The 12,054-nt window shown below is 41.9% G+C and overlaps 1 protein-coding gene across 1 annotated transcript; it reads right to left on the reverse strand.

Moving 5' to 3' along the window:
• Positions 1 to 1,227: 1,227 nt before the first annotated feature.
• On the reverse strand, positions 1,228 to 11,643 carry TCTN3 (tectonic family member 3). The gene is made up of 14 exons (XM_063430737.1): positions 11,522 to 11,643; positions 9,013 to 9,136; positions 7,910 to 8,037; positions 7,611 to 7,741; positions 7,436 to 7,541; positions 6,174 to 6,292; positions 5,810 to 5,845; positions 5,559 to 5,630; positions 4,599 to 4,718; positions 3,101 to 3,190; positions 2,639 to 2,727; positions 2,395 to 2,551; positions 2,172 to 2,312; positions 1,228 to 1,590 (listed from the first exon to the last, which is right to left on the reverse strand). Exons 1-14 carry the CDS (start codon positions 11,598 to 11,600, stop codon positions 1,390 to 1,392), a joined length of 1,593 nt encoding a protein of 530 aa, XP_063286807.1. The 5' UTR covers positions 11,601 to 11,643; the 3' UTR covers positions 1,228 to 1,389.
• Positions 11,644 to 12,054: the final 411 nt, after the last annotated feature.

Genomic DNA, 12,054 nt, shown 5'->3' on the forward strand with positions numbered 1-12,054 from the left:
AAAAAAAGGGATTGTGACTCTTACACTGTTTCTCTAAGTTTGAACGGATCCCTGTTTCATGCATTCTATAGAGGGAGCTTTAACTCTGTGCGTCTCTACACACAGTGCAAAGTCTGACTAGCAGATTTCAAAGCTCTCTGTGTACAGCCCTACTTCTGCTCACAGCAGTCTTCTAAGAATTGCATTTACGAGCGTTCTACTTATGAACGCTTTCTACTAAATTACACCTCCAATAAATCTTTGCTGTTCTCCCTGACGGGATGTAGGAGTCTTTATTGTAGAAAACCACTCCTTAGAATGGGTGGATATAAGGAGTTTACGTCAGAAACCAGCAAGACTGAACTGTTATTAGAATGAGGAAGGTGAGACTGGGTTAATGTGGCGTCATCTTATTTTTGGTGTTTTGTCCTGGTGCCTTTTAGTCGAATAAATCATATGTACTAATTTCTTGATGTGCTCCCCCACTTGTCATGGGGTCACTTAGTGCAGGATTATTTTAAAGTGCTACATTATTTTGGATTTGAGACTTGAGGCCAGAATAACCAATCTGGAAAATGTTTTTTTTTTTTCTCTCAATTTTGGACAAAGTTTTAAATTATTTGAAATTTTCACTTAAAAAACAAAACGAAAACTAGTATTCTGTTATCCTGTGGGGCAGACTGAACTTTATCTAGCATAAAGCAGGTAGATGTTGCTAATGTTTGTTTTAAACACCATACCTTGTACTGCAGCAATTGGTATTCTATTACCAGGCTGTGTTTTAATATACATGGCAGCTCAGGAGGGAACAAATTAAATGTCATTTCATTGCTGGCCCCTTTTTTCTGTTTATCTCTTCCCCACCTTCCTTTTCAATGTGTGATGCAAAAGCAGATTCATTCTGCAAGGAATGTACTTGGAAATGTTATCAAGGAGAAAGCGGCCGCTGAACACTACCCTTCTTGGTATATTGGGTAAATGCCAAATTGTAGCAGGTGAAACTATGATTTGCAAAATATCTATTTTAAACTGGGTATAAACCATAAAACATACAGCTTTTAGGTTGTTTTTTTAAAGAAAATATTTAATTATACATTTTAATTTATAAAATGACAAATATATAAACACACACACACTGTCAAAATAGCTATCCCCACAATATAATTCCTGAGTGCAGAGATGATGTCCCAATTTCAAACTCGTTCAAGTTCTCTGGAAGGGTAATGCATCCCTCTGATGTATGCTTAGTGCTGGTAGGTGATTACTGGTATATCTAGAATCCGTGCACACGTTAATCAGTTTGTATTTTGATGAATACCTCTAGAGAGGGATTGAAGACTCAGTGCGCCTGCTATTTCGCTGTCATTCCCAATGATTGAGCGTGTCAGTAATGTTACAGAGCCTGACGTGCTAAAGACACAGGCATAGAGAGGTGATGCAGAGTATTAGCTGTACTAGTGCACACGTCTGCACAGCTCCATTTGTTTGGAAAGGGAAGAAAAAGTCTAGCGGTTCGCGGTCGGTGATGCTGGGCTGTGAACGAGGAGCTGGTCCACGACGTGTAATATCTGTGAATGAGGCCTGTGTGTGGAGCATGACGACATCACGACACTAACAGGGGGGGGGGGGGAACAAAATCACACGTTTAAGAGAAGAGACAGAGCCTGGTGTTACTATAAGGCAAATTTGTAGCGGCAATATCAGCTAGTGACACGTAAGGCAGTCTGTTTCTTTCAAGTTAGATGCACTACTGGTTACAATCTAAAAATCATTCTTATGGAAATTGTGATCTATTCTCCTCGCAAAATACCTAAGAACTAGTCCCACAATAAGGAAATAGGCACTATGTTTGTATACGCTCCAAGCCCTCTAGAATCCTGCTATAATTAAAGAAACAATCCACACATAGAGCATGTCCATTTGCTGTCTGAAATCTGTAATATTTGTGACCGTTTATAAAAGTGCTCATTTTAATAGAATTTGGCACTTTTATACTTTTATATTTGTGGACAAAACACTTTCTTGACTGGCAGCAGGGCTGTAGCTTTTGCTAGCTTTATTTTCCATATTCCCAAGAAGAATCTGCAGAATTATTTTTTTTTTTTTTCTATTCTTGTCAGTGGAGTGTTCCTACCGAAAATATCTCAGATCAAACCAGTCTTGTTTTATTAAAGAGACACTCCCCGTTTTACCTTGACAGATTGGCAACTGTATTTGAATCGGGCACCTTGAACCTGAGCTTCGGGATTTGAAAGGAGGCCAACTTCCACCCACAAGATCTGCACATGCAGGTAAACAGGTACGAGACATCCGGTGGTGCAGTTAACATCATTCTGCAAAGAAATGTGTTACTAAAGGAATAAAACCTGGGACTTGATAAAAAAAATGACAAAGATTTCTTGTTAGTGTGCCGACCTGGGTGCTACAGTTTTGGTAGATGATGGATGTCCAGTCTGCATTCTGAGTGACTGTGGCATTTCCAAAGGTTGCCACTCTCTGAGGCAAGCTGCCACCCAGGAGCAGATTATAGGCTCGGGCACGGAGGTCACTGCAGGTCTCATTGTCGCCAACCCTTGTAAAGAGCGAGAATATAATAATAGGACAAACACAGACCAAGTTTATCGAAACAACCCCCTCGGAGGATCAGTCCCGCACTTACGTGATGGGGCAGCCACTCACTGAGTTCACTCCAAACTGCACAGGACTGTGCGAACATGAACCATCTCCTTGTAGAGTCAGAAGAGACAGCTGGTGGGTCGTTATGGACCATTAAACTCAGTACAATGGAAGCAGGAACAATATTTATAAAACTCAGCATTACCAACTACGTGATCAAAAAATAAATATGGCTTTCAATTCCAGAATACATAAAGTAGTGTCCCCAGAGATGAGTAGGGTTATTTTCTAAACGCAACAGCAGGAAATTAAAATCCAAATTGCACAACTGAGGCTATAATAGCTAGTCTGGATAAATTCTTCAACTCGGCGATAGTCACAGAACTCCAATGATGTATGAAGATAATTAGTGGTACGCAGAGTTCTAATGGTCATATTACAATAATAGATATTTTATATGATAGTGAATATTTTTGGTGTTGAGCTACAAAAGACAAAAAGATACAGATCCACTGTCAGTCAGTACGGGGAGTCCCGTCAGGTATCCTGGATTGCCGCTCCTTGTCACCGAACTCACAGAAGTCGCTGACGCAGACTGAAAGAGATTGCAGAGCACGGAAAGATGATTTATGAGGAAACGTCAGAGATGATAACAGATCTTGTGAGCATTATTTTAATAGAAAACCTGAGGTTTATCCACTAAAACTGGAACTATTTGACAGAATATACCATTTAAGCCAAAATAACAAAGCTGGTCAAATTGCTGAATTGGAGAGGTTTTTTTCAATTTAACTATTAGAGCAACATTTACAGTTTAGCGAATAATCCCCTATGGAAAGGACCATATGGACGGCAGTTAAAGGATCACAAACATGTGTTCCTGACCCTATAGTGCTAAACCCACCATTTAGATGGCTTGCCCCCCTTAGCCCACCTATAAAAGTATAAAACTCACCTTATTTCCAGTGCTGGCTCTGCCCCCTTTGTGACATCATCAAAATGGCAGATTTTTTTTGCCAAGCCAATGCTTTCCCATAGGGAAAGCATTGGATTGGCTAAAATCGGCATGGGGCGGGGCCAAATACCGATTTGGCCAATCAGGACCTCATCCTAGAGATGCATTAAATCAATGCATCTCTATGAGGAAAAGTGGGGACGCTGAACGGCAGTGCTGCTTACTGTGCAGCCCTGAGCCGGGAAGCCCCTCCAGTGGCCGCTTGGAGGTGTTCCTAGGAGCAATGTAAACACATTAACCCCTTAAGGACCAAACTTCTGGAATAAAAGGGAATCATGACATGTCACACGTCATGTGTCCTTAAGGGGTTAAGCTGTAGTTGTTCTGGTGTCTATAATGTCCAGTTAAAATGTAAAATTATGATGCCAGCTGTAAAATGGCATTGTGACTGATGTTGAAATATATACTATACAACCAGTGCTCCCATTTTTTCTCTTTTTTAAAAGGACTGTTATAGAGAATGAATAAATATATATATATAAACAAAGTCAGGAGGGCTGCACTTACCTAAACATGCATATATTACAGGGTGCTACTGGGACCAAAATACAAAAATATACAAACCAGTGCACTCGCTTATTAACTAAACAGTGATTTCCAAGAATGGCGTACTTTGATGCAGTTGGCAGGCTTATGCAATGTATGATCATATAATGTAACCAAGCCCCCATTATTTTATATCTAGGTGAGGTGGTTTTAAATAGTACTATTTAGGATTTGAAATCACTGTTTAGTTAATAAGCGAGTGCACTGGTTTGTATATCTATATATATATATATTTTTTTTTTTAAATACACTTCTCTCATTAAAAATTCTGTTTTCGGTTAGAATTTCTGTAGTAATTATAGCTATGGGAGGCTCGCTGTGTGAAGGATCAGGAAATATGCTGGTTAGAGAACACTAGACATGTGACCACGGTTTACATAGGAGAAAACAGAGCATGTTTCATTACCAAAGACAGATCACATGACAGACACAACAAACACACCTTGTACAGCCCAGTGAAGCTCTGAGTCAGTAACTGACTGGAAGTAACATTGAGCAGAATGAAACTGACCGACACATTCTGGATACCCTGAGTCCCATTATACACCACGGTATAGATCACCTGGAGCAATAACAGACAAGACAAAACGGTAAACATCACCATATACCACTAAATAGACTCACTAGTCTTTATAGAAGGTAACTGACAGGTTTGTCAAAACAAGTACAGTGGGACCTCGGTTTACAAACGCCTCGGTTAACATAATTTTCGGTTTACAAATGAAAATCTATTAAAAATAATGCCTTGGCTTACAATGATTTTTCGCAATACAAAGCAGGTTTTCTCCAGGATGCATTGCACCTGGGAGGTTTATAGCACCGCCCCCTGCATGCTGGAGCCTGTGGGTAGCATGTGGCATTGAGTGTGGAGGTGTTGGAGCGGCTTTTGCATAGAATTTTGGAGCCATTCTGGAAATTGTTTGCAGTTGTTTTGGGACTTGTTGGTGCCTTTCTCAAGCTGTGGAAAGGTAGGGAGCTGAGCTTTGTCGTTTGCACGCCTTTTATTGTGTGTTCTGCATTGTGGCTTGGTTTCCATGCCAGCTCATTTTGACTTTTTTCTGATCTCCAGAACGGATTAATTGGTTTTCAATGCATTCCTATGGGAAACCGCGTTTCGGTTTACAAATTTTTCGCAATAAGAAACGTCCCGGAGACGCATTAAATTCATAAACCGAGGTCCCACTGTATTGGACTTTTTGTTTTTTGTTTTTAAAAAAAATGAATATTTACTTTACCCAAAACTCAATTGTTTTTGTCAGGATTATTAAACTCCATACTGCCTTTTCACCTCATTTGACAATGCAGCTGATTTGGACTACAATTCCCATGAGCCTCAATGATAGCCTAGTCATCTTTCCTGATATACTTACAGCAGCTATAGTGATTGGTTAGGATTAGCTACCTGAGAGACGACATTGTCACAGCTGTTTCCACGCAGCGCTGGGCTTTCTGGGACAAGGCCCGTCACCTCTACCTAAGGTGGAAAAATCAGAGCGTGACCGTGTGACCCAACTTTCATCTCTTTTTTTATTTCTATTGACAACTCACAGGCTCACATCCAGTCCCACTTTCTCACAGTAACTCATGCCCGCCATTCTTCCTTCCTGACGATTACGTCTCTCTCAGTTACCCCGATACCTCCCAGATTCTTACATTTAATGCCGTCTTATTTGCGGCATCAGTCGGAACCTAAAGAGAAAAAAATATATATATATATATATTTTAAACTTTAAAACATCAAAGCTGAAATTCACAAAAACTGCAATCAAGGTTATCTGCCAGAATGTGAGATCTTGGCTACACTTCCGGGTGGGATCAGCCTAATATGAAAAAGATGTAGATTCTCTCCGTAACGGCAAATGTGAGCTAAAGCAGGTGTGAGACATGGAAAGGAACCGTCACCAAGGCTTTAGTTTCTCTGTGTCTCTGATAAAGTGGGAAACCCAGTGTGATGAACAAAGCCCTATGTGTTTAGGTTTGTGCCTTTTCTGCACAGATGAGATGACGTTATATTTACCCTTAGCACGCTGATATTCTGATAATAACTGCTGGCGCTCAGTGCTCGGTCGGACAGGCAGCTTGTGTTTAAGTCGCTGATTATTCGCATACAGGAAGTGGTGCCATTTTGGAGAAATCCTGCACACAAAGACAGAGGAAATCACTGGGCACAGCAGAAAATAGTACAAGGGGCCCTGTCGACCATCCTGATGCTGTTTACAAAGTTCTGCTTTATGCATCAGATGTGATAGCATCTTCATCGATCTCTGGGCTGGAAAGCATGTTTGAGTTTACACACGTTATGTCCATTTCCTACAAATCTGGGAAAATTCATATCACAAAGTGCACTCAGCGCTGCGTAGCCTAACCCCTGCCAGAATTAGGGGTAACGCGGCACTGCCCGATTAGAGGTTTTCATACAGATAGAATTTTCATGAAAAACACATTGAATACTTCAGATCATGTAGTAGCTAGCACATCCTGCCATTTCCCTTCATTACTGCTTTGGGAGAGAAGCTATACGGAAGATAGATCGACAGCAGCGAAAGATAGATGGATGAAAACAATGATTGCTTCAAGGAGGAAAAATATCAATAAGTTTAGCACCCCCTAAGATCCACCATACAGGCAGGAATGTCACCAGTGGCAAAAATAGCAAGACATCACAAATGACAATGCTTCTTTTAACAAACCACATTCCTAAACCTACAGGGAAAAGACTTGAGTAATTTAGTTCCACTGTTCATGCTGTTTGCTATCCTGACCCAGGTTCAATCACCGCCTGATGAAATATGGTATCAATTCCATGCTTCTCTGAAGCCACAAAACTTTACACACTGTCCCTTAAAGGGACACTCAAAGAACCATAACAACCAATGCTAACTGCATAGAGCTCCCCCGTCACAGTGGCTTATTACGCAGCTATAAGCCTGCCCCTCTCTCACTGGCCTCAAAGGGGATATTTTACTCCCATGATCTGTCCAAGCTGTGTGAAAAACATATACACGCTATGCGCATCCCTTTTTCTGTTTGTGCAATTGAAGCAGATTTGGGAAATTTAAAGGTATATTATCACATTTTAATGCATTATAGATAATACATCGAAATTATGCATGGTAAGTGTCGCTACAAAGCCCAGAGACAGAATTCTCTTACAGGGTTTTTCACTAATGTAAGAATTGGAATTAAAAGTGAATTTCACATTTTAGACAGAGTTACAGACGGTTGAGGAAAGATAGACTGACATTACAGACCGTTAGATTAGGATGGACATATTCTTACTTGCTGGGTTGGTGTCAGAGCAAAAGATTTGTGCCCCCACCGGTGCCGGCTGTCTCAACACTCCAAGAACCCCAGGTGCAGAAAGAGTCAGTATTGGGTCACCCGCCTAGGGGCAAAGGGAAGAGGTTAGGTAATGTATTGATCCAATCCTATGCTTCCCCCAAGTTGTACTTACTTTGTAGAAGCTGGTGAATGTCGGGACAGGTAAAGAGACAGGAGAAAATGAGAATCCTTTATATGTCTCGCTTAAGCTTGAGAAATTTGTCTCATTAACAGTCTGTGGAGTGACGAAGTAATTCAGCGTGGCTGTGAATACAGAGAATGAAAATGGGTGTTAATTAAAGGTTGGAGAGTAACTAAAAAAAAAATGACAGACTGACATGGAACCTGGTGAATTAAGATCAGGAGATGTATCTAAGAGATACAGCAAAGTAATATTGAGCTGGTGACATGTTTGCAGACAAGGACACTTACAATCCCCTGGGAGGACACAGAATAGGTCAGGAGTTCTGGGCACTGAAGAGGATGTGACGAGAACAGTTGAATACGGGGTGTTACTTCGGAATATCAGCCAGTTGTAGAGACACACCTGTATGTGCACCCTGCAGAGAGAGACAGCTTTAGTGACACACTACAAACACACACCCTGCCACCATAAACACTATAATGCTGTACTGAGCGACCGATACCTATCTCTCTGTGTTATGTCTCCTCTTTACCTGCGCTCTCCAGGATCTCACTGAAAGCATAGCTGGAAACACGCTATCTAACTAATAGGGATGTGCGGATAATTGTTTGTATTAATGATATTAGCTTGTTTGTATTTTGGAATATTTATAATAAAAAAAAATATATCACGTATTTGGAAGTGACAGTTTGTCCTACTCCCACCACAACAGAGCAGTTTACTGAGAGGAATAATGCACTCGAGGTCACTTAAAAAAACAAACAAACCATACTTACTTCCAAGATCTGGGCAACGTCTCCGAGCCATGATGGCGTGTGTGACTGGACATTACTCCAGGGGTTATATTAATTGACATGCCATTCCTGACACAGCACAGTATATATATATATAATCTCCACAGGTCCTTGCACTCTGACTATTCTCTATAATGCCAGGTGCATCTTGCAGTCATAGCCAAATTATACAAATAAACAGTAAATGGCTTGCACTCACGGTCTTTTCGTAGTAAAATTCCTTTATTAGATATATGTGAAAAGAGATCAACGTTTCAGCCCTCGTCCGGGTTTTTCCTTAGGATCAATGCATATATATGTATATGGTAACCCACAATACCCAGATTTTACACTGAGTCAGTTTATTTAAACTGGTACAAACTCGCCCTGTGACGTGTATGAAACTTTTCTTCTTTGCGACTAATGCCCGCAGCCTTCTTCCACTATCACCACAGGGGAAGGAAAGGAAAAAAATGACTAATTTCCCTGAAGGGCAAACTGCCCTCGCTGTGATTTAAACAGATTGTTTTAGCTGTGGACCTTGTGTTGTGTTTATTTTCTGAGCTCTGCCAGTTGGCCTGGTGTTTGTGGCTATGACATTGTTAGTGTGATCTTACTTGTTACTCCCAGGCAGACAGTAGGAGAAGACACTTGTGGCGTCAGTACTGGTGCAGTCAGGATCACAGCAGCAGTTGATGTCACAAATCCCGGGGGTCAGGTCGCAGGTGCAAATCACCACGTCTGACGAAGATAGGGAGAACATGGGTTGCGGTATTACTCATGGAGTATTGTAAGAAACCTGATCATTGCAAACATCCTGCCTTAGTTACCTCAAGCTTTAAAGGATCAGTCTAAGCATCCATTATTGCTATGTTATCTGTGCTAGGGGTTACTTGTAACTGCATCGATCTGTAGAAATCACACAGCTAGAAGCCAGCCTTCTGAGCTGTCAATCAGTCGGCCAGAAGGCTCCGTTCTGGCTGCCTGATATCAGTTTTGTCCATATTGTACAAACTGCGCGTGCCTGACTGGGAAAGAAAGAGAAGTATGAGTGGACACGGACTCTGTATATCACTGCACACAGCCCGGTTCACTAAACGGCCGCAGTGTGACTGCTATCAGTTTACTGAGCACCTCCAATCATCCTCCGCGATAAACTATTCAGCCCATAAATCATACTGCACAGAAGTCTATGGGACAGCAATGCGATCATCCTGATTTAAGGCCTCTTCCTTTAGCAGAAGGCAGACCCACTGAATAGTGCATAAAGGAAAACTGTGATAGTGAGTATATTTATCTTTATTTAATTCTGTGCATTAGTTATATAACACATTAAATAATGGTGATTTTCCTCCTATCGTTTGCCTTTCAGCTTTAGATCTCAGAATTACCTTCGGGAATCGATATTGACTCTATAATCAATAATGGAGTCAGAGACCCTCATGTTTTTACAAAGTTCAGTCTGGGCCACCCTATACAGCATTTATAAAAGGGGGATGCACAGGCAAGTCCCTAAATAAAGTCAAAGGAGAAAAAAAGGGGAACTCTGGGTCTGTGAATGTCGAGAGTGGGATAATATGGGGCTCTCTCCTTGATAGTTTCAGGCTGAGTGGACGGTATAGCGGAGCTCTGTGAAAGAATGTGGGGGTTTTTCTTGAAAGGAGGGGTCTCTCTGGTGAATAAAGGGGTCTCTTATTTCGCTGACAATCAACAGACAAACTATTTATATTAGGAGATGTCTCTTGGACCACTACCATAAACTGTCGCAGGCCTGATTACGTGATTCTCAGGTAAATAAAAGAGGTCTCTCTGAGAAAATAAAATAATGGTCTCTCTAGGGTTAGGGGTCACTTTGAAAGGAGTGATCTCTATTACCAGAGAAGTGATAAAACGATAAAGAAAAATATGGAATTTGTATGATGGATTAGGGGAGATATGTATGAGAGCGGGGATGTATTATAGAAGGGTCTGTATTATGGTGGGGCTGTATTATGACAGGTAGGGGTCATTATGAACGGGGAGTGTCTGTATGATAGGGAGGCTGTATTATGAGGGATATGTAATGATAGGAGTATGTATGATATGAGGGGGGGGGGTTGAATAATATGAGGGGGGTCTGTATGATATGGGGGGATTCTGTATAATATGGGGGGGGTCTGTATGATATGAGGGGGGTCTGTATGATAGAGGAGGGGGGTTTGTATGATATGGGAGGGTATGTATGATAGAGGGGGTTATGTATGATATGAGGGGAGTCTATATGATAGAGGGGGGGTTTGTATGATATATGGGAGGTCTGTATGATATGGGGGGGTTGTATGATATAGGGGATCTGTATGATATGGGGGTTTTGTATAATAGAGGGGAGTCTATATAATAGAGGGGTGGTCTGTATGATATATGGAGGAGGTCTGTATGCTATGGGGGAGGGTCTGTATGGTATGTGGGGTCTGTATGATATATGGGGAGGGCTGTATGATATATGGGGAGGGCTGTATGATATATGGGGGGGGCTGTATGATATATAGGGGGTCTGTATGATATATGGGGGTTCTGTATGATATATGGGGGGTCTGTATGATATATGGGGGGTCTGTATGATATATGGGGGGTCTGTATGATACATGGGGGGTTCTGTATGATATATTGGGGGTCTGTATGATATGGGGGGGTCTGTATGATATATGGGGGGTCTGTATGATATATTGGGGGGGTCTGTATGATATATTGAGGGGCTGTATGATATGGGGGGGTCTGTATGATACATTAGGGGGCTGTATTATAGGGGGGGTCTGTATGATACATTGGGGGGCTGTATTATAGGGGGGGTCTGTATGATATATTGGGGGGCTGTATTATAGGGGGGGTCTGTATGATACATTGGGGGGCTGTATTATAGGGGGTCTGTATGATACATTGGGGGGCTGTATTATAGGGGGGGTCTGTATGATATATTGGGGGGCTGTATTATAGGGGGGGTCTGTATGATACATTGGGGGGCTGTATTATAGGGGGGTCTGTATGATACATTGGGGGGCTGTATTATAGGGGGGGTCTGTATGATATATTGGGGGTCTGTATTATATGAGGGGGGCTCTTAGAAACTTCTCCAGTGACGTCACTCACCCCCGGAAGCCCCCGTCACTGCTCTGACCTTTAACGCCAGCACGGCACCGAGCAGCAGGAGCGGCAGCACCGAGCACATCTTCAGGCCGCAGCGTCCGGTAACCAGAGTAACCGCGAACCCAGCGGGCTGGGCGGCAGCCAATGGGAGCGGCGAACGCTGGACTCCGCGTGCATGCCGGGAAATGTAGTTCTGTAGTAATGTCGGTTTCCGCCACCAGATGGCGCTGTCTGACCGTCTCCACACAGACATGTCACAGGAGTCAACCTTCACTTTAACTTTATTGGACATTCATTGACATTATCTATAACATTAGTAAAAACCAGACTAAACACTTTATACATGCCCCAATATTATATACTTTCCAACCAGGTATTTATTGTACAGAGACACTGCCGAGCAATGGAGAGGAATCATTGATTAAATAATATTATTTTAGATATATTTCCATCAAACTCCGGTATTTAACTCCTGCGGGTGACGCAGGATGATAGAAGTTGCCGTAAAGGTCCCCAGGACAGAATAATATAAATCT

Source organism: Pelobates fuscus, chromosome 8 (assembly GCF_036172605.1).
Source record: "Pelobates fuscus isolate aPelFus1 chromosome 8, aPelFus1.pri, whole genome shotgun sequence".
NCBI classification, from domain to species: Eukaryota; Metazoa; Chordata; class Amphibia; order Anura; family Pelobatidae; genus Pelobates; species Pelobates fuscus.